At 34.5% G+C, this 26,184-nt stretch overlaps 1 protein-coding gene across 1 annotated transcript; it reads left to right on the top strand.

The window, feature by feature from the left end:
• Positions 1-392: 392 nt before the first annotated feature.
• Positions 393-25,955, top strand: LOC104529237 (phosphatidylcholine translocator ABCB4-like). The gene is made up of 16 exons (XM_029086350.1): positions 393-523; positions 709-912; positions 1,988-2,158; positions 2,986-3,147; positions 4,679-4,858; positions 5,673-5,819; positions 6,142-6,246; positions 8,180-8,257; positions 9,636-9,719; positions 10,713-10,916; positions 15,276-15,376; positions 19,399-19,555; positions 20,004-20,201; positions 22,428-22,634; positions 24,198-24,344; positions 25,698-25,955. Exons 1-16 carry the CDS (start codon positions 521-523, stop codon positions 25,908-25,910), a joined length of 2,361 nt encoding a protein of 786 aa, XP_028942183.1. The 5' UTR covers positions 393-520; the 3' UTR covers positions 25,911-25,955.
• Positions 25,956-26,184: the final 229 nt, after the last annotated feature.

Here is a 26,184-nt window from a genome sequence, read left to right as displayed (position 1 = left end):
CAATAGTTTTCCTGTAGTTTGCACAGCGCATTAAAGAAAAAGATGCGGCAACATAATACAGATATATTGCATCATATTGTTTCTATATTGTATTTTAGTTATGGGTAGTAATAATATTAATGTTATTTTGTCATATGAAGTGGTTCATGATATGGGTAATTGTGAAGTGTGTTGCATAATACATTGATATTGGACCAATTGTGATGTAAATATGAAGAAAATTAAGCTCAAGTCATTAGTTATCCAAAATTTAAACTCATACGTTTATAAATTTTATTTTGTAGCAGATTCTGCTATAAATATGAAAGATATTTTATTGTAGTATCTAGTTTCTTCAAATTTACGGTAACATTTTTACATACTGTTATGTTTTTGGTGACTTTTCTCATATGCACAGATACTGAAGGGTTTGAATCTCAAGATTAGTCATGGCCAGACAGTGGCCCTGGTTGGTGGCAGTGGCTGTGGTAAAAGTACAACTGTTCAGCTCATCCAGAGATTTTATGATCCCAAGGAAGGCATGGTAAGATATGTCATGTGAGATGACTACTCTCTGTGTCACAGTTGTTGGAAGTCTGTTTCTGGTCTCATTACCCTTGTTCCAATGACATGGTAGTCTCCCTTAAAAATGCATGTGCCAACATAGAAAGAGAAGTTCCTTGACCAAAACACTTAGTAAACAGTTTATATCTACTTCCTTTTGTTTAGGTTACCATTGATGAGCAGGATATTAAGACTTTAAATGTAAGATATCTGCGGGAGATTATTGGTGTGGTGAATCAGGAACCTGTGCTTTTTGCTACTACCATTGCAGAAAATATTCGTTACGGCCGTGAGGATGTCACCATGGAAGAGATTGAAAAAGCTACCAAGGAAGCAAATGCTTATGACTTCATTATGAAACTACCCAATGTAAGGAAGCCAACTGTCCTTCTGAAATAATTTTTCCTAAACCTTCTTGTGCTAAGTAGTTCCTTAGAAGGGATTCTTGTAAACAGAGGAATCTGTTTCCCAGAGCTGTGACTATGCACAGCTATGCAGAGCTTCCTCATAACTTTTGAGAATAATATTAATTTTAAATCTTTAGGTCATGACTTCATGAGCATTTGGAGAACTATTAGAATTCCAGGGACACAAATTATTAGACAGGTATATCCAAGTGAATGCATATACAGTGGCAGTTATATACAGTGGATTCTGTAGTGTTTTAGAGGAACACATCCTGGTTTTCAGCTGAGACAGAACTAGTTTTCTTCTTAGTAGCTAGAATAGTGCTGTGTTTTGGTTTCAGTATGGGATTTGTTATGAAAAGAATGTTGATAACATACTAATGTTTTCAGTTGTTGCTGTAAGATGAAGGACTTTCCAACCTCCCCATGTTTTGCTGGTCTGCGGGTGCAAAGGATTAGGGAGGGGAACAGGAAAATTAGCAAACCTAAATTGGCATTTAGATATGCCAATGGGATGTTCCATATCATATAATATCATGTTAAGTATATAAATGAGGGTCTCTCGAGCTTTTGCTCTTTCTCTCTCAGGCTTTCATGCTTCTGGGATTGCAGTTTCGGTTTCAGGATTGTCGTTCCTCCAGGGGTGTTATCTGGGAACAGGCCTGGCTTGGTCAGCTGGTGGTGAACAATTGCACCGTGCATCACTCATTTGTATATTTTATTATTACTATTATTAACATTAGTATTGTCATTATTGTTTTAAGTTTTATTTTATTTCAATTATTAAATTGTTCTTATCTCAGCCTACGAGTCTCCTTACCCTTACTCCTCCAATTCTCTCCTCTATTCCCTGAGTTGGGGGGAGGGTGAGTGAGCAGCTATTTGGTGTTTGGCTGCTAGCCAAGTCAAACCACCACAGAAGGAGAAAATGCTGCTGGGGCTACTGACACTGTTGTGCCTTTTATTTACACTGCCTTTCTTTGGTGAAAGGACATGTGCCACTGACTGTTTTGGAAATGTGTTTGATTGTCTTGCAGAAGTTTGAAACCATGGTTGGAGAAAGAGGCGCACAGCTCAGTGGAGGCCAGAAGCAAAGAATAGCAATTGCCCGAGCTCTGGTTCGCAATCCTAAAATTCTTCTGCTTGATGAGGCAACGTCAGCTTTGGATAATGAGAGTGAATCAGTTGTGCAGGCAGCACTGGACAAGGTCAGTTGTGTTCTAAAATGGAGCAGGTAATCAGGAGCTTAATATTTACCTTTTTCCCAGATACTTGTTGAAAGAGGTAAACTTGGATTTGGCAAATTTAGGTGTGCACTAAATCCCATTTATCTGTGTCAATGATAAAGATATTAAGTAGTATGGGTCCCAATATGGACCCCTGAGGAACATCACTGAAGGTGAATTCCATCATTACTTTGATTATTTAAACTAAAAGTTGCTTGATCATTTTAATACAGCATGGTAATTAACATGGCAAGCTGTGACATTTGATACATTATGAGCGACAGGCTTATAAATATCCAAAGGTAGGTAGTTAGTTGAAACATATTTCACATGAAGTTACTTGAGTCAGCAAGTGACTTAGAGTTTAAAAAACTGAATTTTTTAAAATGTCAGTGTGAAATATTTTCTAATGCTGCTGAGTATAAACTATCCTTCACAGATTTTAAGGTTTAAATGAACAACTATGGGCTTAAATATAAAACGTTTTAGCATTTTTTAAAATTTAAGGTTTCTAACATTGTAACATTCTAAAATTTTAAATATTGATAATTTTGTTTACATATTTGTGATCAAAATTTGATGGTTTTATGTGCCACAGTGAAACATTGTCTCTAATATTAGTTTTGAAGCTAAAGTCTATATTTCTGTTTTAAGGTACTCATTGAAGTCTGGTTTTTAAATTTTTTTGAAAGTTAGATTTTTCTGTGAATCATTTTAATGTTTCCCTTAGATCTTACTCAATTCTAATATGAAGAAGAATAATTTAAAATATACTTAGAAGTACTCGTATTCCATATGGTTATTTCTAGGCAAGGGAAGGACGCACCACGGTTGTAGTAGCTCATCGACTGTCAACAGTCCGAAATGCAGATCTTATAGCTGTGTTTGAAGATGGAGTTATCACAGAACAAGGAAATCATTTTAAATTGCTTGAGAGAAAGGGAATCTACTACAAACTCGTTAACATGCAGGTACTTTTTTCTCACTAGTTGTTACCTCATTTTCTTTTTTCTATTCCATGCCCATAGTTACTGTATGCTGTCAGAAATATGGGGAATTCTGCTGCATATCTTGTTAACAGCAAAAAAATATTTACTTTGAAAGCAGAGTAGTAATTTGAGAGAGACAACCAGTTTTGATACCAGACCTAGTTAAACCCAGGATAGTACATTTTTAATACTGCATTTAAACTTAATACATTATTTTATATTTTCCTTTTATGCAGTTGTTGTAGAGCAGCTGACTACAGTATTTTGCTTTTCCGTTGCCTGTTCTTAGCCTATGACAAAAGGTAAAATACAGTAGCTGATACTGGAGGAATAGAGTTGTATATGTAAGCTGTTTAATGAACAGAAAAATAAATAGGAGAAAAAGAAAAATAATCTAGCTATGCAGAGTGCAAAAATATGTACACTTTCAATGAAATGTAGCCAGAAAGAAAGAGATTGGAAAAATAATATAAATATCAGAAACTTATTAGTTATTAAGTGAAGAACGAAATACTTTGGTTCATCCCAATGTCCCATATGACCAATACTTTATAGCTGAGCTTCACTGTAGCCTTCTGTGTCACTGCTGTTTTACTGCATAACCACCACACTCATTAAAGAAACTAAAACTACTATCTCAGTATGTCAGACTGAAAAGAGTAGACTAGGCCAATTAAAACATTTCTTCATAAATAACTCTGAGAGTGCATTAGGTCACCTTACATTCGAAGTAATTTTGTATTCAATAAATGTGATAATGGTAAAAGTTAGGAAATATGAAATGTAAATAAAATAAAATATCACAGAAAATAACAAAAATTGAAAGAAATAAAAATAAGTTATTTTTATTAGTAATACAAAAAGCAGTAAGAAATAAAAACTTCCTGGAAAAAAATAAATCGAAGTTGAAGGCAACTTTGAATCCAGTTACTATTAAATACCTCAGTGGTGTGTAGACATTTATTTATTTATTTTGTCAAAGAGACTGGCAAAACTACCACCAAAAGTAGAGCTTTTTTTCAGACTGTTCAGATTTTTCAGTCAAAATCTCATTTTGACCTGTTCTATCCTAAACTTCCTTATTACATTTGAAGTCAAGAATTGTTAAGTGTTCTGCACTAAAGAGAGGTAATTTTTTCTCACTTAATGAATAAAGAGTGTATCCACTGAGAACTCTTTCAAAAAGATCCCAAGATGAGTGCAAATGGTTTACACTCAATTTAAAACTCTGTTAGGAGTTAATTCATAAAATCAGAGCAGCAACTTCCACACCTCTGCCCTCCACTTAGTATAGGTGTTTTCTTGAGAGGTGGGATACTCAAGCTCTGAAGATAGAGATCTACTTAAATATAATACAGATTTTCATATCTGCTTTATAGTATTATGTATTGTTTTCCCCATACCTCTTTCCACTGAAACAATCAAAAATTACTTTTACTTTGATTACTGCTTAATTTTGAAAGTTCAAATATATGAATAATTAATCTTAGCATCATCTTCTTCCCTCTTTTAGGCAATAGAAGGTGAAGTTCCATCATCAGAAAAAGATGAGAATGCACTTAGTGTCAAAAAAGGTGAATCTGAACCAGCATTTGAAGAATCCTTAAAAGGATTGAGAAGACGTTCAACTCGGAGAAGCACGAAAAAGCCAGAAGCACAAAATTATGATCTTGATGAGAAAACTAGTTCACCTGTAAGTATCTTTTCAGAGCTGTTAATGAACTTTGATTCCTTTCAAAAAAGTATGATAAAATTAAATTCATTTTCCTGCTCTAGAAAGGTACAAGAAGAGAGCATTTGATAGGGTTGAAAAAACATGAGAATTTTCTGATGCTAAATAGCATTTGATAATATTCATAACTTGTTTTGTTATTCTCACCATTAATGTTTATACAAATAAATTGTGACTTTAAAAATCTTTAACAAGGATGAGTTTATTCTTGAAAATCAATTTACTATAAAAGAAATATACTTATATATATTTGCATACCATACTGACATAGTCTATACAGGTTAAACATTCATTTTTGTATCAGAAATAGAACATTTGGCCCAACACACAACTCTTACAACAAATCTCAGGAAAAAACCCATACACCAGATACGACTGCATTCATATTTGCAGAAAATGCTTTGTTATTATAAATTGCTTAATGAACAATTACTTGAATTAATCTAGTCATGGATTACACACACCAATATGCCCAGAATTAATAGTTCAGTCACCATTGACAAATACTGAGAGTATTGATCAATGGAAATTATATAGAGAAACTAAAATATGATGACAAAGGCTGTAGATATATTCTAATACCCCTTTCTTCCTTATATTAAAATAACAAAAAAGAAGTGTACAATCAGTTAATTATTTATGTTATTAAAAGGTATACATGTTAACTTCTCCTGAGTAGATTCTGGGAGTAGGAAATTGACTATTAATCTCTCTTTTTCTCCATATTTCTGCAAATACATACATGCCTGTCATAACAGAATTCCCATTTTTTTAGGATGAACAATTACCTCCAGCTTCGTTTCTGAAAATTATGAAGTTGAACAAAACTGAATGGCCATACTTTGTAGCTGGAACTTTATCTGCAATTATCAATGGCATTTCACAACCTGCATTTGCAATCATATTTTCAGAAATTATAGGGGTAAGTTTGAAAAAAGTATGGAAAAAAACTATAAAGCCCCCAAAATTTATGTCTAATAAAACCAGGTCTTAAAAAAAGCATAATGAAGCTGAGGGGTGGATGAAGCACTGTTACAAAAATCTGAAGAATTAGATTAGATTTACAAAATTCTAAAAATCTTACTACAACCTGAAATTTACTTGTTATACTTACAATCATATGTAACATATGCTCAAATTTTATATGACTGCAAATGAATACCAAACATAATTATTGTAAAAGATAGAAATATTTTAGATTATTAGTTGATTAAAAATATATTGCTTTAAATATTATTTTACAGATATTTTCAGAAACAGACAAGACCATTTTAAGAGAAAAGAGCAACTTATATTCAGTGCTGTTTTTAGTAATTGGGATAGTTTCCTTTTTTACTTTCTTTTTTCAGGTATGTTTTATTATTTTATCTTTATTATAACTTTTCATCATGTTTTAGAAAACAGATCTGAAATATACTAAAAATTTGCATCTTAATACATGTCTCCAACTCAAAAAAGAACTTGCATTTATGATTCTAGATGTGCCTTGTCCTGAATTGAATCTTTTTTTGACCTAGAGCTTCTCATGTGTTAGAGATCTTCCAGCCTATTCTGACTTAACTTCAGAACTTCTACTCTTCTTCACCAGTAAAATACATCTCAGCATGAAACTCAGGATTCTTACACTCTTTTTTTCCGTTGCCACCTAATCACCGACCTCTCCAGCCTTCTCACTCTCAAGCCCTCCTATTTGAATCTGTTAGTAATTGCAAATCTACCTGACTCCTACCTTAGCTCTCTGATTTTTTTACTCCCCTAACCTCTTCAAGTCTTATCTTATGTGAGCCCTCCCACAAGGATTCCCAGGCCCAGTTCTTCAAGTAACACTATTATGCTGATATTCAGCTCCTCCTACTTAAATACTAATGATTCAACAGTAATACCCCATCCCCTACTCTCAGTGATGTCTATAGCCATCTCAACTTTTACAAAAAAAAGTATTTTAACTTTACCCTAATTCTTATATTTATGCAACTTCTACAAAATACCACAGTAAAAAAAAAAAAAAAAAGGTAGGAATCATACAGGTACAAACTTTGGCATTTAAATATTTTCATATGTAGTCTGGTTTATAATTTCTGAATATCTTTGTATAGTTTTATCTATTAAATGTGTCTACACAGTGAAACAATAAAGTGCACTTGGGACAGCAGCCTAAACAGTCTCTTGCAAAAACCTCCTGGTTTGTTTACGCAGTTGTCTTGTTGCAAATGCATGCAAGAAGGCCTTGAGTATAGAACACAAGTTGTAGATAGCTATGACAGTTTTGCTGAATTTATAAATTCACATAATGTTTTAAATATGACTGGGAAGAGTTCATTGAGATGTAGCACTCCTAAATCAGTGAGAAAAAAAAACATACAAAACATTCTTATAATCTCTTTATATGGTGCCCATTCTCTGATATTGTTTTGCGATTTTTTTTCTAGGTCACATACTTGTGCAAATTTACTGACAGTATAGGAGCACAGCAAAGATCAAAATTAACTGACAAATATTTACTGATTGGAATATGCCATAGTATTTTTTCTTAGTATCACAAAGTACAGTTGCATCTGTGGTTTGTATTTTAAGAGTATTCAATTTCACAAATGTAGATTCCAAACAATTAATATTTGTAATCACATAAAGGTGATAGTGACCTAAACAAAGCTAATTATAAACACTGATGTCATACTAAAATGTAGGAAGAGTGTATCTTCCCAAAATTTTAACCAGCATATTCCTTTTTGTATCTTTTTAAATTGATTCGTGTATCTAGCTAAAAATATCTTCCATTCATTATAAAACATCACTCTTGTATTACTGCTGATAGATATATCAGTTTGTGTTAGGTCTCCAGGGAAGAAATTTCAAATCCATTGGAGTCAATGGGAAATTTGCATTTGACTTCAGTAAACCCAGATTGCCTTATGAAGTCTTTAGCCTAAAACAATAGGCCTAAAAGCCACTTGTTTAAATCTGACTTAGGTCAATTCAGATAGAAATGAAATCAAAGGGTTGACTGATGATCTTTTCCTTGAAGCATGCTAGTGAAGCAGAGATGGGAAATATTGCCGTGCTCTCTATTTTTTTTTTTTTTTTGAGAAATAATATTTGAATGTCTGTACTGTAAACCTACTAGCATTTATGAATATTAAACCTGTTTTTACATTTGCTTTGTGCAATCAAGACTGCAATATTCTGTACTTTGACGTTGTAGAGACAATGTATCTGAAATATTTATGGAATAGACGCAAACAATGTAACAGTGTGCTAAGCCTTGTACCTTTTCTCAAATAGGGTTTCACATTTGGCAAAGCTGGAGAAATTCTTACAATGAGGCTTCGATTTATGGCATTTAAAGCAATGCTTAGACAGGTAAAGACAATAGGTATTTTTATTTACAGGGTTCTAAAAATAATTAATTGTATATATATATATCATAAAATAACTGTATTCTACATTATTCTATCATATTATGACTTGTCTACAGCGAAGATTCTTTAAATCAGTCTAGAAACCAATTTAGTTGCACATGGTTAAGCAAAGTATCCTTAGAGAGAGATTCTTAAACCAATACAAATAGAAGAGCCAAGTTACTGTGGCCTGACAAGTTGTTGTGCATCAGCAGTATCCCATTATGTGTTCATTTACCTGCTTTGCTTTCTTGGTGCCCTTTCTTCCCTAAAGAAATGCAATGCAAAGCAGCTTACATTGTAACTCTTACTTCAAAAATCTGATTTAAATTGAAATATGTACAGATATGTTTTCATTTATTTATTGAAGATCTCTTTCAAACAATTCACAAATCTATAATTGTTGTTTGTTAATGCAATAGTGAGATTGTATACTTAAATCTAAAGCCATCTAAGTAATTAATGTAGTTATCTAAATTGGCCTTAATCTTGCATGATTTGAAGATCAGTATTTTAGATTTTTAAATATACAATATAATACTTCTGGGGTTTTATGTCTTGCATGTAAAGCTACATGTAGGCAAAGAATTTGATTCATGTGAACATGACTATTTGCAATGCAGACAGAAAGCTGTTGCAGTCTGAAAAACTATGATTTATAGATCAACCTTAATAAAAACCTAAGGAAAAAGTAATTTTACAATTGAGTCTTGAGGTCACAAATGGCTGTACTACATCACCATGTCTTCATTCAACGCATATTACACATGGAAGTTTTAATTAGATGTTCAGTCACATGGTGAATATATTATAAACTGTGTACCTGACCCCAACAATTGTCTTTGATCAGATGGACCAGTTTGTTTAGGGATTTTTTTTTGTCTCATAGCTTCCACATAAGCCTCTTCAATCTGGGGAGAAGCAAAGCAATGAATTGGGATTTTTTACATTGAAAATGCTTTACACTTAGTTCATCCCCAAACAGCTTTGCAACTGCGAAGGAGTGTGGCTGAGGATCACACTCCTTCATTCTCCAAGGAGATAAGGTTTCAGCGTCGGTGGGGAAGGGTATTTTTTGGTCTTGGGAATCCCCCAGGCTGCTCTCCTTCCTTCTCTGCAGTGACAGTGTACGTATCAGATAATCCCCAAGAATACAGTTTTCTAAAAATATTAGTTGTGCAATGAAAGAATTAGACTTAATTAAACATGCAGAACTAATGCACTGCCACATACAGTCTTCTGACACTGAACTCAGTTATATTAGGTAGACCTCTGTTTTACTTTGCAGTTTATATGAAATGTCCAAAAACTGGTCCTAAAAAAAATGTTTCTTATTGTAGGAGATAGGCTGGTTTGATAATTCTAAAAATAGCACTGGAGCATTAACTACAAGACTTGCTAATGATGCCTCACAAGTGAAAGGAGTAAGTAAAATTTTGTTTTGGAATTTTTCACATTTGGTTTAGTTTGTAGTGAAGTTGCAGATTGGATTTAACTGGTTGGATAATAGTCTTGACTTTGACAACTGAAATTTACTATAAAATGATAGCTGCTATAGAATGCACTGATGTGTTTTATAGCAATGATGGTAATATATGTTTACAGAAAAATTTCCAAGTAAACCTTTTTTTTAAGTTTACTGTTGTGCTGTGTTGTGGTCTTCATTATTGAACAAATTCATTAGGAATCTCTATCTAAGAAGTCTGTTTAGAAATATAATATTTGCCTAAAGGTATGCATCTAAGTTTGTTCAGTTTATGACCTTCTACTATTTTTTTGATTGTACAGTTTCCTTATGTGAAAAAACTTAGATATAGTAGCAATAGACTTCCTTTTCCTTGTTACTTTTTGAAGACTCTTTAGAAGTAATTTGTGGACTTTCAGGGGCCTGTAATATTAGGGTAAAGAGCACTGAATGTAATTATTTGTGTATGCTTAAGTACACTGTTACTGCTATGGGAGTTATGTGCTTTTTCTCTGAACTGAGGAGTTCTGTGGTATCTTTGGCTTTATTTCCATAGTAGAAGTTAAACATTTAATTTTCTTCTTCATTGGTCTCTGTGTGATGACTTATAAAGCTAGCTGCATGAGCTACAAAAACGGGAAAGCTTTTAATGTTTAGCTGTAAATGTAAATATGTGACATGGTTAAAGTGTGTTCAACTTTAAGAGCAGAATTTAGAAAATGCAGTGCAAATTTATGCAATCAGAAAATGAGGAGAGAAGAATTAAATGTGATCTAGATAATTTTTTACAAAATAATTTAAGAATCTCCCATTTTGAAAAATAGCAAAACTGAGTTAGACTTTTGAGAAACAGGAATATTATTTTATTTGTAAAATTTATATTTATATAAGGAATATATCCTTATTTAAGATGCAGTTACCTTAGAAAGAAATGTCTTTTTTCTTCCTCCAGGCAACTGGTGCTAGACTGGCATTAATTGCCCAAAACATTGCTAACCTGGGGACTGGAATTATTATATCATTAATTTATGGCTGGCAACTGACCCTGCTACTTTTAGCCGTTGTGCCAATCATCGCAGTGGCTGGAATGATTGAAATGAAGATGTTGGCTGGGCATGCCAGAAAAGATAAAAAGGAGCTGGAAGCTGCAGGAAAGGTGGGTCTAGAGAAGTTTGTCTATTTCTGTGTAATGAGTACAGTCATGTTTAACAAAACATTATTGATGGATGTATTGCTTCCAGATACAGAACATACCATCATAATATGTAACTTCCCGAGACAGTCAAACTCTATGTAGTTACACTAGTAGACCTACAGAGTGTAATATGTCTTCAATAATAATTGAATACTTAATGTATTAACCGATATTATTTTACAAAAATGCTTTTGGGACAGAGCAACTATTTCATCGCTTTCCAGATATTGCTTTCTTCAAGGTAAAATCTTTCTAAAATCCTTTCCTATGTCCTACTGGTTTTAAAAGTCATTGAGAAGAAAATAATTTATCTAAGACCATGCAAATAAGGAATGGTATTAATCTTCAAATCTGGTGTTTAAGTGTATGTGTCTGCATGTGTGATAGCCATCTAATGTCCCCTCTGTTACTGGAGATGCCATAGTGTCTGGGTGGCCTCCAGCTGCTATTTCAGAAATGTATGGGTCTAATCTATGTTCTATGTCCTATCTGCCACACCTTACCCAAACGTTTTGAGTATCCTAGAGCATCTCCAATGGCACAGGCCACCTGCATGTGAATGACTGAATTAGAGTCCTTCCCACTACAGTTAATGATCCTGGAGAAAGAGACTAGGGATGCACACAGTGCCCATGAAGATGAATTTCTTTTTGGTTCTGTTGAATAGATATCCATTGAACAGTGGCAGCTTACACACCTAAATTCAGATGTCTTATCTGGATCTGACCCGCCCCCCCAGTAACTCCTAGTTATTAAGTAGGTTTTATTTACTTCCATCATGTCTTTAGCTAAAGTTGCTGGAAAACATTTTTGTCCCTCCAAATCCATAGGAAATTTTATGAAATGATCTTTCCATGGGCTTTTTTGTACAAGCCAAAGGATGCATTTCCTTTCCTTTCAACTGACTACGTTTCTTCTGCTTCTTCTTTCTAATAGATGAACATCTATTTAATATTGTTTTGTTGTAAGCTCTGACAGAAAAAAGTTGACAATTCTTGGAATAGGCACTAGAGACTTTCTTAATGCAGCAGACTGTGAAGAAATAGCACAGATTTTAGAAAAAAATATGATTTTTTTGTAAAGCTTGAGTAAATACTTTGTTTTCTTAGCAATGCATGAGTTTGCCCTCTCAAGACCACCTAAGCAAACGTGAGACTGCAGGCATTTTATTCAATTACCTTTTTTTTTTAAAATCATGTTTTTTCAGTAAAAATGAGGTTCTACCTGGAAAATTTACTTTCTGCAAAGGGTTACTGAACTTATATTAGTAACAAAAAAAGCCTCCTTTGAGTGTTAGTAAGACAATGTAACTAAAAAATAAAATCTATTTAATTTCTTTGTTATCATTAACATTGTATATTATGTTCGTACAATGAGTTAGTCAATTATGTGAAAATTTCAAACAGTAGCACAAGCATTACTGAGGCTGTAAGATAATTATATCCCTATATTTTAGAACAAAGATAACAGTACCATAGCTTAAAAATCTTTAGTAATAGTTCATGGAGAAAAATACTTTCAGGTCTGTGGTTTGGATAACTTAGATAAAAATACTGGGTTTTGGAGGTTATTTGTTTTTCTGTTTTAAACTGTAGGCATTTGATCTGTATGGTGAATTGCCATAACTCTGGTGTCCTGTAAGACATAATATACATGATCACTTATCAGAACAGAATTTCATTCTGTTCATAGAATCATAATCATAGAATGTCTCATTTTGGAAGAGACCCATAAGGATTATCAAGTCCAACTCCCTGACCCTCACAGGACTACCTAAAACTAAGTCATATGACTAAGAGTGTTGTCCAGATGCTCCTTGAACTCTGACAGGGTTGGTGCTGTGACCATTTCCCTGGGGAGCCTGTTCCAGCAACCAACCGCCCTCTCAGTGAAGAACCTTTTCCTAATGCCCAGTCTGAACTTTCCCTGATGCCGCTTCATCCCATTTCCTCGTGTCCTATCACTGGTCACCAGAGAGAGGAGATCAGCACCTCCTCTGCTGCCCACCTTGAGGAAGTTGTAGACTGCGATGAGGTCACCCCTCAGCCTTCTCTTCTCTAAGCTGAACAAACCCAGTGACCTCAGCCACTCCTCATAAGTCCTGCCCTTGAGACATTTCCCCATCTTGGTCTCTGTCCTCTGGACACAGTCTAATAATTTGAAGTCCTTCTTAGTTTCAGATGCCTGAAACTGCACAAAATACTTAAGATGAGGCCGCACCATTGCAGTATAGAGTGGGACAATCACCTCCCTCAACTGCCTAGCTATGCTGTGCTTGATGCATGCCAGGGTTTGATTTGGCTACCAGGGCACACTATTGACTCATATTCAACTTACCATCAATGAAGATCTCCGTATCTCTTTCTGTGGGGCTGCTCTCCAGCCTCACATCCCCTAATTTGTTCATATAACCAACATTACCCTGTCCCAGGTGCAGAATCTGGCACTTGCTGTTGTTAAATTTCACATGGTAGGTAACTGCCAAGTTCTGTTAAAGAACACTAGCTCTAAAATTGAGCCCTGCAGAACCCCACTAGTGATTGGCTGCCAGCATGATGTATCTCCATTTACTAAAACTCTTTGAGCCCAGCCAGTCAGCCAGTTGTTCACCCAACGTATTATGGACTTATCTCCCTGTATACTAGACATTTTGTCCAGAAGGATAGTGTGAGAGACAGTATCAAAAGCTTTGCTAAAATAAAAATAACCTACATCTACTGGCTTCTCTTGGTCAACTAGATGGGTGACCTTTTCATAAAAGGAAATTAGATAGGTTATAAAGGTTTCCCTTGTGAACCCATGCTGGCTATGACCAATGACTACATTGTCTCTCAAGTATTTTTCAAATATCAACACTGTAAAGCCCTTCTTTTATAATCTAAATTTGCATGGATATAAATATGCAAGCAGATGTACCTGATTTCTCACCTTTTTCTGAGCAGGCACCACCTAATGGTTAGGTTCAGATTTATACCTTGAGTTATCTACAGCACTCTGATCTTGTACCCCATGACCAGTTCTGGTTATTAAGTTGAAAAGTTCACTCATTCTTGAGCCTTTTGTATAGATATACTTTCCTTTGGTTATGAATTCCCTTGACCTTACTTTATGGTATTTCTTAGAATAAAAGCATAAAGTATGAAATGTGTATTTCAGCAAAATATTTTAAAGCCTTGAAAGTCTTTTCTAGTCGAGATCTACAAAAGTCTAGCTACATTACTATCGGCATTGTCCTTATTCATTTCCTGCTAATGTATTTTTACTTGTAAATACAGTTCTCTGAGTTATAAACAGACTTATTCTTGTGTATTTTACAGTATCTATGCTCATAAATGAGCTCTTCTGCTAAATACCCATCCTTAGGAATGAGACTGTTTGGCAGCTGAATAGAGCCTAGATACAGGTGTTTAATATTATTTGAGATGCATTAGGAAATTGAAAACATCCATCCCTATAGGGCTGACAGGTATAATACAGTACATGTGGGAATCTCTCCCAAAGCAAGAGCAGTTGAGGCCAACTGGAATACCCAGCACACCACATATTGTGCAGAGGCAATGTGTAGGTCATGGACTCAAGCCCAGTGTTTCAACCAGAGGTGAAGAGAGGGATGCAGCATTAGTTCCAGTGTCTAAAGAGATGTGATTGTTCCAGGTATCTTCTGTTGGTCATTTCTAAGCATCATCCTCTTCTACCTGCATGTGGACTGAATTGACCATGCAGGCTCTTGGCCTCACCATGTGGTCATTGAGGAAGACTTTATGGGCACCTACATAGATTTAACAGACTACATAAAAGCCTTGAATCAGTTGCTACCATGCAGGCATGCATCTGCTGCCTTTGAATGTTACTAAGTACCTTTGTGTATGCAAATAACTCAAGTCTAAAGAATCTACAAGCTTAAAGTAGGTATTATTGATTAGATCAAATATTTACTGCTAACATCTAAGTTAGGCTTAGGCACACAAGCAACCTAGACATTCTGATTATAGCCCAAACTCAGTGGATGGGAAGGCGAATGCTAAATTTACGTTTTTCTTGTTGAATATCTTTTCCATAATTGTCACCGTTGCCTGATGGTTTTTCACTACTCATTTAGAGGACATTAATGAGGTCTTGTCAGAAAATTCTAAGCATCCTCAGAAAATCTCAGTCAGAAAAATGTAGAATGTAAACCTTTTGATATCAAAGGTTCATGATTTTAATAACAATTATAAAAAATATAAAATTATATTCCTGCAGACTCTCTTTATTAGTTTAGAATAAAGAACTGAAACGTCATCTTAACTTTTGATTAAAACATTTGTGTTTCTATTGCAGATTGCCACAGAAGCCATAGAAAATATCAGAACTGTTGTTGGTTTGACCCAAGAAAAAAAATTTGAGTTGATGTACGGAGAACATTTGCATGGACCATACAGGTATAATAAAAATAACTAGCTAAAAAATAGCTAAAAAAAATCTGTATTTAAATTATGGAATAAATTACAAACATTTACTTGGACTAATACTGATTTTTTTGTTAGTGTGTATGATTTAATGTAGAATTTAATTACCTCAGAATTAATGTAAATATTTTGCATATTTTTTATTAAAAAATGCAAATGCCAGCCAACATTTTTGTTCTTTAATTTAGTTAATTTTCTGTGATAATATTGGTATCTTCTATTGCAATGTCACTTAGTTTGGAAAAAAAACCCTAACAGTTTTAAGTGAGTTTGGACGTCATCTAATCTAACCTCCTACCTGAAGTGTTTGAGATATTTAATTTAAAACTTTTTAATGTAAATTGAATATTGCATTAAACCATTTTTTAAGGTATGAATAGGATTGAAAACTTTTGAATGATTAGTTATTTGTTTGTGACTGAAAAAAAAGGAATGTAAGTCCACCTGACCTAAGTGAAAATTAAAAAGTCTTTATGTGAAAAACTAAAAAGAAACTGTCAATTAAAGTTCTATTTGTTCTAGAATTAAATGACATCCATGAGAAAAGTAAAGGAAATAACAACATAAGTACATAGATATGATGGGAGACAAGTAGGAGTGCTGCTTATACATCCACCATGATAATTGCATGGTTAGAGCACAGTACAGGACATAAAAGATATTACTTTAACTTTTCTCTCAGGCTGCTAGGTTTCCAGTCCATATCTCACAGCTTGCAGGACAGTGCCTAACCATTCTCAGGGTTGACATTGATGGGATTGCTGCTCCAAGACTCACATGTTAATGTTGTTCTAGTATAATTATGAACTCATTGCCCTATGGCTCAATTCATCTGGAAGAGATAGGATATGTGTTTTTCAGTTAAATGTTTCAGTGCATGTTAAACCACTGATTAGGCAAAGATTTTCTGTTTTATAAAAACTGAGCTTAGTCCTTCTGTTATACTGGATTAATGCACTAATCAGCTATGTAAAAGAGAAGTCACAACAGCTTCTTAATCAAAAAAAAAAAAAGCAGACTTGTGAATCTGACATCTGACTCCTTTTTTTTTTTTTTTTTTTGGTTTGGGTTTATTCCAGAAGAAACCATACAGTTGTGAAGTAGTAATAGCATCAATAAAATAAAAATATTTTATTTCTTTTTTTTCTGGTCCCCTTTGTAATTAGAGAAAATTTTCTCTCTGCCTTGCTTTTAGTTAAAAGTGTAGTTTTATCATCCAAAATCTAATTTCTATATCATATGTGTGCAGGCTTAGTCTTATTTGAAAGAGGAATTTTGACTGATCAAATTGAAAAGAAAGATTCTTGGGTGGATAATGTTGAACTGTTTAGTATCTTTGTTATTTGGTTAAATAAAATTGCAAGTAAAGAAAAAATGACACATAAATTTGGCTTTGGCTGAAGGTGAGCTAACAGATCTGCTCTTTTTTTTCTCTTGTGTGATGCAGTAGTACAATTTCAAATGTGTTATTTACATCTTCAAAGTGGTAATCATGGATTGAACTGTAAAGTGTTTTGACACTCAAACTATGAGATGGTAAGACAATAATTATACATAGCAGCTAAGGTGTCAGCCTTTTCTGCACCCGTATGCCAAGCTGTTCTTGGAAATATATAAAATTCTGGAAGCAAAACTAATTTTCTCTTGGGCACAGTCTAATAGGAGACAAGGATTGTGCTGTTCAAGCATGAGTACACTTCCCATTCATAATAGTATCATCTGAAGTCAATTAAGTGGTTTTTGCACACTAGGACTTAAGTATGATTGCACATTTTGATGAAAATACGCATTCTTTCTCTCAGAAACTCTGTGAAGAAGGCACATATATTTGGATGTTGTTTTGCCCTTTCACAAGCACTGATGTTCTTTATCTATGCTGCCTGCTTCCGGTTTGGTGCCTATCTAGTGGGACATGGATACATGGAGTATAAAAATGTGTTTTTGTAAGTATCTTTTTTGCAATCTTTTTTCTGTCAGTCCAGACAAAGGTCTGTGTTTACTGCTAGAGATATCATTAATCCATTGGATAAGGCAAATTCTTCTTCTGTACTTAAATGTAATGAAAGCATATTACAAAGTGAATACTGCAGGTGACTGAAGAGTCTGAGCTGTTCTGATAGGCTTGATTTTCGGTTTCCTTTATTGTATTTATTTGGGACTATTGTTTTCCAGGGGTTGAAACAGTATCCTACTTATGTCACTTTGTTTATTCTTTCCAGTCTTACTGTTCATGTAGCTGTGAGGTCCTCTATATATCCTACAAAAGACATAATTGTATCTGTTCATTGAAGTATTATAATATTGTAAAAATATTTTTAAGAATAGATCATCAGCATCTTTGTTATTTCTGTGTCAGGTTTATTTATTGAAATTTTTAATCTTCTCTTAAATACATGTTAAATAATTGGAGAACAGGATTCCATAAGGTATATGCTTTTCACTATAAGAGAAGCATAACTAAATTGGTTTAGATGACATTCTGTCAAGAAGCTTGCTCATGTCAATGAACCAATTTTGTGTGGGAAATGGAAGTATGAACCATGAATGTAAGAACAGTATGTAGGGTACTGTACATACCCATAGTCAGGTGGAGCATTTTATTTTTGATTTAGACAGGCAATGCAAATAAAATATTGTTCTAATTTGTGGTATTCTTAGAAGGTGTATCCATTGCAATCTGAAATTATACAAGCAATAGTACAATTATTTTTCTCCAAGGGCACTTTATAGGCTTTTCAGGGCAGAAACTGTACAAAAAATTAAAGCAATTATTTTGAAATTATAGCTTATCCTTAGCTTTTTATTTTTATATTTTGAGTTTATAATCACTGTTTATCCAATTATTTGCCATAATATCCAAGAACCCTTATCATAACCAAAATCCTGTTCTTCTAGATCATATAAAAACACAAATTTAATTTATAATTTAAGAGGCAGTAGCTCAATATAAACCTATGGAATCAAGTATGAAAAGAATGAGATTCTACCAATATGGATATCAGTGACCTCAATACCTAAGAAAAGCCAATAATACCACGTTTTTGTTGGCAACCTGGTTGAAGATAATTAACACATCTCATTTTGACTGAAAGATGTTAGAAAGTGTCTGTATCCCATCTGCTGGCTGATCATCTCTAGCCAGCTGGGGGAGTGAGCTTCCAGTGGCTCAGTTACGTTTGGAAGGGATTGTCTGGCCTAAAACCGTGTGAGCCCTTCTAGGCTATTCAAATGCAGAATAAAACAGATTCATCTCTATAGCTCTGAAGATAAAAGTTATTATAAATGAATTTCTTTTACTTTGCTTTAAAACAGATTAAAACAGGTCTCATATGTCAATTACCATTTCTCAGTGATGTGTAATCCTGTTTTGCGTGGCAGTAATTAATAGCTGAGGACAGTGGGTTCTTAAGCCATTCTAATGTAGCTTGTAAAGATACATCTACAATCACCGTAAAACAAGAAGAGTGTAGTTTTCAACCTTTTTTTTTTCATTTTTTTCCAGCAGAGCTGTGTTAGCAAATTAAATCTTTATCGTCACCTTGTTACAGGCTTGATTTCTTATTTTCATTGATGCCTTAAAAACTAATCACTAACTCCCAGAGGTCATTGAACCACAGAGAAGAAACCACAGCAATAGCAGAACAGGATTAGAGTAGCGATTTTACCATTCATTGACTGCTTCCTCCTAGCCCCAGTTGAGACTTAATATTGTTGACCAGTATTAATAATTAAAGAAATTAGTGCTAATAAGTAACAAAAACATTGAATTTGGAACTGAGGTTTGTTTATCTCACTTCATTAAAAGAGGATAAAAACAAATTTCTGGAGATAAATGAGTAATTAAAGCAATAGTAGTTGGTTACTGCTTTATACTTTTTAAATTTAATCCCCTTTTTTCTCTGAGTAAAATTAAAAATTGACTGCAGAGCCATTTCCATTATCCTTTTCTTCCTTGTCTATTTATTGATTTTTTTTTTTCCTGATTTCTTTTATAGAGTGTTTTCAGCTGTTGTATTTGGTGCAATGGCATTAGGACAAAGCAGCTCTTTTGCTCCCGATTATGCCAAAGCCAAGGTATCGGCAGCCCACTTGTTTCTGCTGTTTGAAAGAGCACCCTCCATAGATAGTTACAGTGAGGAAGGAGAGAAGCCCGTAAGTAAGCCGTGTGTAATGGCGATATTATTTATTCACAATATGGACAGTACTCTTCACACTTCCTTCACACTGGTGTTTCCTCTTCTGATTACTTCCTTATCTCAATGCATTCTTAACATCTTATCAAAACACAACATGGACCAAGTGCTCTATTGTGAGTCCAGCTTTTGCCTAAACTGTCTAAAGGTTATTTGTTTTGAAAATCTGGTTAAGGTACAACTTGTGTGGAATTCAACCAGTAGAATTATGAGCATTTTCAAAATAGTTCAGTCCTGTATTTTGATTTTATAGCTTCACAAAGATTCAGGTCACAGAGTGAGTCAGCATTCCAGCAAATGCAAAACTCCCTTGGTTTCAGTGGGCGATAAAAAGAGACTTCTGCAATTCTATTTGAATCATCTGACAAATTCACAAAAAAGTAACAATTATACTATTTCAATTATAGGAAACATTTGAGGGAAACATAACGATCAAAGATGTGGCATTTAACTACCCAAACCGGCCAGAGGTCAAAATCCTTGAAGGTTTGAACCTAAAAGTAGAAAAGGGACAAACTCTGGCTCTTGTTGGTAGCAGCGGCTGTGGAAAGAGCACTGTTGTTCAGCTGCTTGAGAGATTTTATGATCCACTTGATGGAGAAATCGTAAGTATTTTTGTAAGAACATGTCAATGTATTAAGTGAGAGTGTGCTTGTTTGGTTTGATGTGATGTGATAAAGTAAAATAGATATTTCTAGTTTTATTTTTAAAAATATTTTAAATGTTAAATATGAGCAGTGGCTCATCAGGGTTCTTTATTTAAATGGGATGAATAATATAATGTAAAAAACCCCAGTTTCCCACATTATAATAAGTTAATGAAACTAGATCTGTGTGGTAAAAATATGCCTGATCCACAGCCTAATGATGGCTTTGAATTTGGAACAAATTTCCTGAGGTTTTTATGTTAAGAACACTTTATAAGTTATTAAATATACAAATCTACTTCTGGATAATGTAATATTAGAATTTGCCATCTATATTGTTTCCTAAAATGGTGAACATCATTGACAAAAATAATTTTTAATCATAATTTTCACTTGTCAGAAACATCTTCTAGAATGTGCCTACTTACCAAGTGACACTTTTAGTAATTTTGGTTTAAAATTCATCTAGGGGTTCCCACACTGCTTATTCAGCAACTTTACATATTTTTTTCACATATTGATATTGTTTATTTATTATTATTTTCTCTCTGATATAAATGTGCTCAGAGATATTTTTTTTAAAAGAACCCACACATTTTGAGTTGGATGAGGTGAGAATAAGAAGGATTTGAGAACATAGCACTGCAGAGATACTCACAAAAGAAAAAACAATACTTAAATAAGGCCTAGAAGCAATGAGCAAGAATTTTTTGACGTTGGAAATGTCCATACAGGTCTAGTGTAGCAAACTGATGTGTAGCAAGGAGCAGCATAGGTGCCTCAAAAGTATGTTTAACCAAGTGCAACTTCATCACCAATGTTTTTGACCTTGTATCCATAAATAACCAACAATGATTTACTGAAGGGAAAAGCACACAGCGCTGGCATAAAAACCACCAAAGAAGCAGTGGACTAATTCATAAGCTGAGTTGCACTGTGAACTGAATGAAGGGAGCATATGCTTAAAAGCACTAACTGTCAGAAGAATAGCTGTTCACAACAGTGAGCACTATGTTAGCTTGGTAAAGACAGTAACTATGCCTAAAAGTTGTGCTATTTGCTATGGTGGATCCAAAATGCATTATACCTGAGTTCTTTAGCTTCATCAGTGATTTTTCACATCAAATAAGGAACAGGAAGCAGACCTTAGCAGCCTGCAAATCCACCAGAATTCTAAGGAAAATAGATGGCAAATATCTATGTAGTTGAAAGTAATTTCTCCTTTCTAGGTTTTTTTTCCCCCTTTACATCTGCAGATGTAGAAATGCTGCCACTGACTTCAGTAGATTTTGAATTAGGTTCACTATGATGTCTTTCCTTTGAAAAACAATTGTATTGGCTGCAAATTGTTCTAGCACAAACTGTGGAATTAGTAGATTACTCCTGTCCAGTAGCCATGCTATAAAGGGGGCAGTTCTTCAATAATCCAGCTGATAGGTCACTCAACACAGAGCCTGAGCACTACACTGATTCCAGTGGAGGTGTAACAGCCCTCTTAATGTCCTGATGTATTTGTATCCAAGTTGATATGACTTGTATAATTATGCAACTGATCTATGAAGAAAAAAAATGTCTGTTGTCATTTATCTTAGAGACAATGATAGCAACTCAGTAGCCAAATTTAGCAGAAGTGTGACAGAGTTGCCAATAAAGAAAACTGGCTGCAAATGATGTCTGAAGGAATACAGAATAGAATTTGTCCATTGTAAGGCATTACATCACAATTAAATTTAAGGCTGGATGCTTGGCTTAGAAGTGTGTGAGTGAATGAACCCAACTCTTCATTTATTTTAATGGAATGCTACTGCCAATCTGTTCCTTCAGTGGGAATTTGTATGCAAAAAGAGAAGAAAGTTTTTCTGCCGAAGAAAGAAATGAAAGAACTTTGGGTAAAGTTCTTTGAAGTTGCCTCAGCATATCCTATCTTCCACTGTCTTCAAAATCCTGATTAAATCTTGAAGCAAAGAAAAGGACTGAGGCAGCAGAAGGGACTATACTCTCTTTTATATAATAGCCCTTAGAAAGTTTTGAAACATAGAGGAGGAGGAGGGGAAGGGATTATGTGAGTTTTCAATACGGTATCTCTTAGGAAAGCTGCAATTGCACAACTTCTGTGTTTAAATTTACAGTAAGTCTCAAATATACAATAACCATGTGACAAATTTTAAATGTTTGGTTTCTCAGCTTTTTGATGGCATAAATGCAAAGACACTAAATATCCAGTGGTTGAGAGCTCAGATTGGTATAGTTTCACAAGAACCAATCCTGTTTGACTGCACTATTGCTGAAAACATCGCATATGGAGATAACAGTCGGCAGGTGTCACATGAGGAAATTGTTAATGCAGCAAAAGAAGCCAACATTCATTCTTTCATTGACTCTCTGCCAGATGTAAGTTATTCCTTTTCTCTCCTATTTCTCTCCAGAACTGGAGGTGACCTGCTGTGCCAGGGAAAAAATGTGTCCGTTTATGATTCCCTGGGTACAATAATTCCCTGAGATGCAAATAGATCTAAAACTGATTTTTAAATCTTACCATTTCTTAATTTTGTTTACCATACTCATTTTCACTCTGGGAGACTCCGTTGTCAGGTGGAGAGCTGAACATTTAAGATATCGGGGAGGAAAATCCACAATTAAAACTAGGAGCTGGAAGTGTGGGGTGGGTTTTTCTAAGTGAGTTGAACATTTCTTTTTAAGCTCCTATTTGTCTCAAGCATATGTAAGAAACTATGCTAGACTGATAAGTTCCTTATGTGTTTCTTCCAGTCATACCAAGTCAGAATTTAAATTTCTAGTATTCCTACAGTTCAAAAATTACTAAGGTTTCTCATCTGTATATATGACCAACACATAATGATATAAGAATGAACATCTTGGGTCAGATGAAAGGTGTGCTGTGCACAAAATCTTGTTCTAGGCAGTGACTGGCAAGATGTATTTATAAATAAGTATTCAAAAAGGCTAAACATTTAATTACAGATTCCCTTAATTCTCATCTAACTTTGCATAATTTGTGATCTGGGAACTTCCTAAGATAGAAATCATGCTTTATTATTTAATAGTTCTGGATGAATTTTTCTTCTGTGGGTTTGAGAAATCAATTTTTAACCTATGTCAATTTGTGTCTAAAACTTCCTGAAGCAAGGAGGTTGCCAGCTTAGTTGTGTGTTGTATATATTCAACTTAATGACAAAGTTTTAAGCTGCTTTTTGCATTATTTGAAAAAATATGAAGCCCAAAGCCCATAATTTTTGCAGATCATGTTTAGTTTCTAATGAATTATCAAGATCTACTCTTTCCATAACTTTGCAGAGAAATCTTGTATTATATAATGATGTCTCATAAAACTTTGGTGCTTTTTGCAACCAAATATGTGATACCTCAAAGACTAATGTGACCTACACATGAGTTTGTCCGGAGACCTGACTGGTCTGCCTTAACTGACATAACTAAATCAAAAGCATAACTGTCCCAAACTGTAGTATAAATCTAGGTAAAGTGTATAAACGTTTATGTCTATATATAGATATAGTATATAATTGTGCCTGAAAATGATACATCTTATACATTGCTATTTTTTCCTTCAGAATGAATAAATGTGGGTGAGAATAACTGATTGGTTAGGGTGCTAGCTTGGAGTGTTTAAAGTCATAGTTTGATCCCCAGTATTGTCATAGACTTTCACTGAGCTTTGGTATTCTATCTCCTGATTGAGAATAATGTTGCCTTCCAACCTTAGAGGGGTTGTTGTTTTGAGTTTATCAAATGCTTGATGCTACCAAAAAAGTCACCTAGTGAAAGATCTATAGATCTGTGGCAGATAGCAATTCTGTTAATATGTTTTCAGAGAGCTATTGGCATGAAATATGCAGTTTATGGATGGCTGGTGTCAGGGTTGATATGGTTAAATATATTTCAGAATCAAGTCTGAACTTAATATATTGTTCCTAGAAATACAACACCCGTGTAGGAGACAAGGGAACTCAGCTTTCTGGTGGTCAGAAACAACGTATTGCGATTGCCCGAGCTCTTGTACGTCAGCCTCAAATTTTGCTACTGGATGAAGCTACGTCTGCCTTAGATACAGAAAGTGAAAAGGTAACTTAATTGTGAACCAGGAGTCTGGAATCTAAATCTATGTTTGTTTGTATTGTGATTATTGTTTTCACTCCCACAAATTAAAGCCCCAAACTGGAAATATGGTATTTTATGCAAATTACATATTTGTGCTGATAATAGACAAATATAAAGGTCTTCCTCCTCCTTGCCAAAAAAATATTTTTTTTGCATCTGCTTGGCAGCAAGCAGATTGAAGCAGCAATGAAAAAGGCATTTCTTTGCCTGGAATTCTTCAGGCTTCAGTTGGAAAAGTGCTATCAAAATTGAATCAGGAGGCAAAAACTTCAGAAGCTGAAAAGATTGAGGATGCTGCCAGAGAACTTTTTTCCTGAGAAACTGCCAAATCTTGCTTTCATAATTTTTCTTGCTTCTCCCATTGCTCTCCAGTCCTTGCTATATGTTAGCGGATAATATGCAATCTTCCAGTGAAAAAATTGCTAGAATACTCAGTTCTTTTTTAAGCCCAAAGCTGCAATCTTGGTATAACAGAAGTACAATCCAGCAGTAGAAAATCAACACAGATTCTACAAAAATACTTACTATTAATGAGGCAAATATTATAACAAATATTAAAATCTGAAAAGCTCAAACTTAGACTAAATTTTAATCAATTCCAGGCATAAAAACATAAGGGTTGAGGGGAAAATGCCATTAAATAATTCCAGGATTGTTTTCTTAATTATATGCCTGTTAGGTACAGAAATTTCAGCTTTTATTTTATTCTGCATTAATAAACATGAGGAATAAAAAAAAGAAAGCAGATATTCTTAATATGATTTTACTGCCAGTGCTTGTTTTAAGAAAAACATGATTCATTAGACTCCCTGCAAAATCATGAGAACTAGTATGATAGTAGTTGACCCAAGATTACTGCCTTAACTTCCATATATAATTAATCAGTCATGGAAGGGACTTCTGGAGGTCTCTAATCAAACCCCTTCTTCAAACAAGGGCCAATACTGAATTCAAACTAGGTTGTTTAGTGCTGTGTCCAGTAGGGTCCTTGAAAATCTCCAAGGAGATTCAACAAGCTCTCTTTTGTTCCTGATCCTATGCTTAATTATCCTTGCAGTGAGTATTTTTCTTATATCCAGTCAGAACCTCCCCCGTTACAATTTATGATCACTTTCTCTTGTTCTCCTACCATGCATCATCTCCTATGACAGTTTTGACACTTCGCCAACACAGGCTAATTCTATAACAGGAAGCTAAAGCCACAGATATTCTCTTTTCCCTCACAGTCATATTCCAGTTTACTTCACAGATGGCAATTGAAGTATATCTCATGACAGCTCCCAGAATTGTTCACCTTTTGGTTTGTTCATTGTGCAGATTGTCCAAGAAGCACTGGATAAAGCCAGAGAAGGTCGCACCTGCATCGTGATAGCTCACCGCCTTTCCACCATCCAAAATGCTGACAAGATTGCTGTGGTCCATAATGGCAAGATTGTAGAGCAAGGGACCCATCAGCAACTCCTGGCTGAAAAAGGCATCTACTATTCTCTGGTCAATGTTGAAAGTGGATCAATGCAACATGCGAATTAAAGGCAATACTTATCTCTGAATTGTCAATGTAATTATTTCAACACTGCTATTTTTGTGACTGTAATTATTTCAGTATCCATAGTCTGTCATGATACTTTTGGTTTTCCTCCTTCTTTCGTAAGTCCTACAAAACTAAGAAATACTAAGCAAGTATGTACCAGTTTCTTACTACTAGTTTTCATTATTCAAACCACTCTACTGCATCACCAAAGCAGAGGCCTACTACACTCATAAAAGTAGAAGCCAAATGTAATCAATTTTAGCTTGCTTTGAA

Source organism: Antrostomus carolinensis, unplaced genomic scaffold (assembly GCF_000700745.2).
Source record: "Antrostomus carolinensis isolate BGI_N321 unplaced genomic scaffold, ASM70074v2 scaffold12528, whole genome shotgun sequence".
Lineage (NCBI taxonomy): Eukaryota > Metazoa > Chordata > Aves > Caprimulgiformes > Caprimulgidae > Antrostomus > Antrostomus carolinensis.
This window is presented reverse-complemented; position numbering and strand designations above follow the sequence as displayed.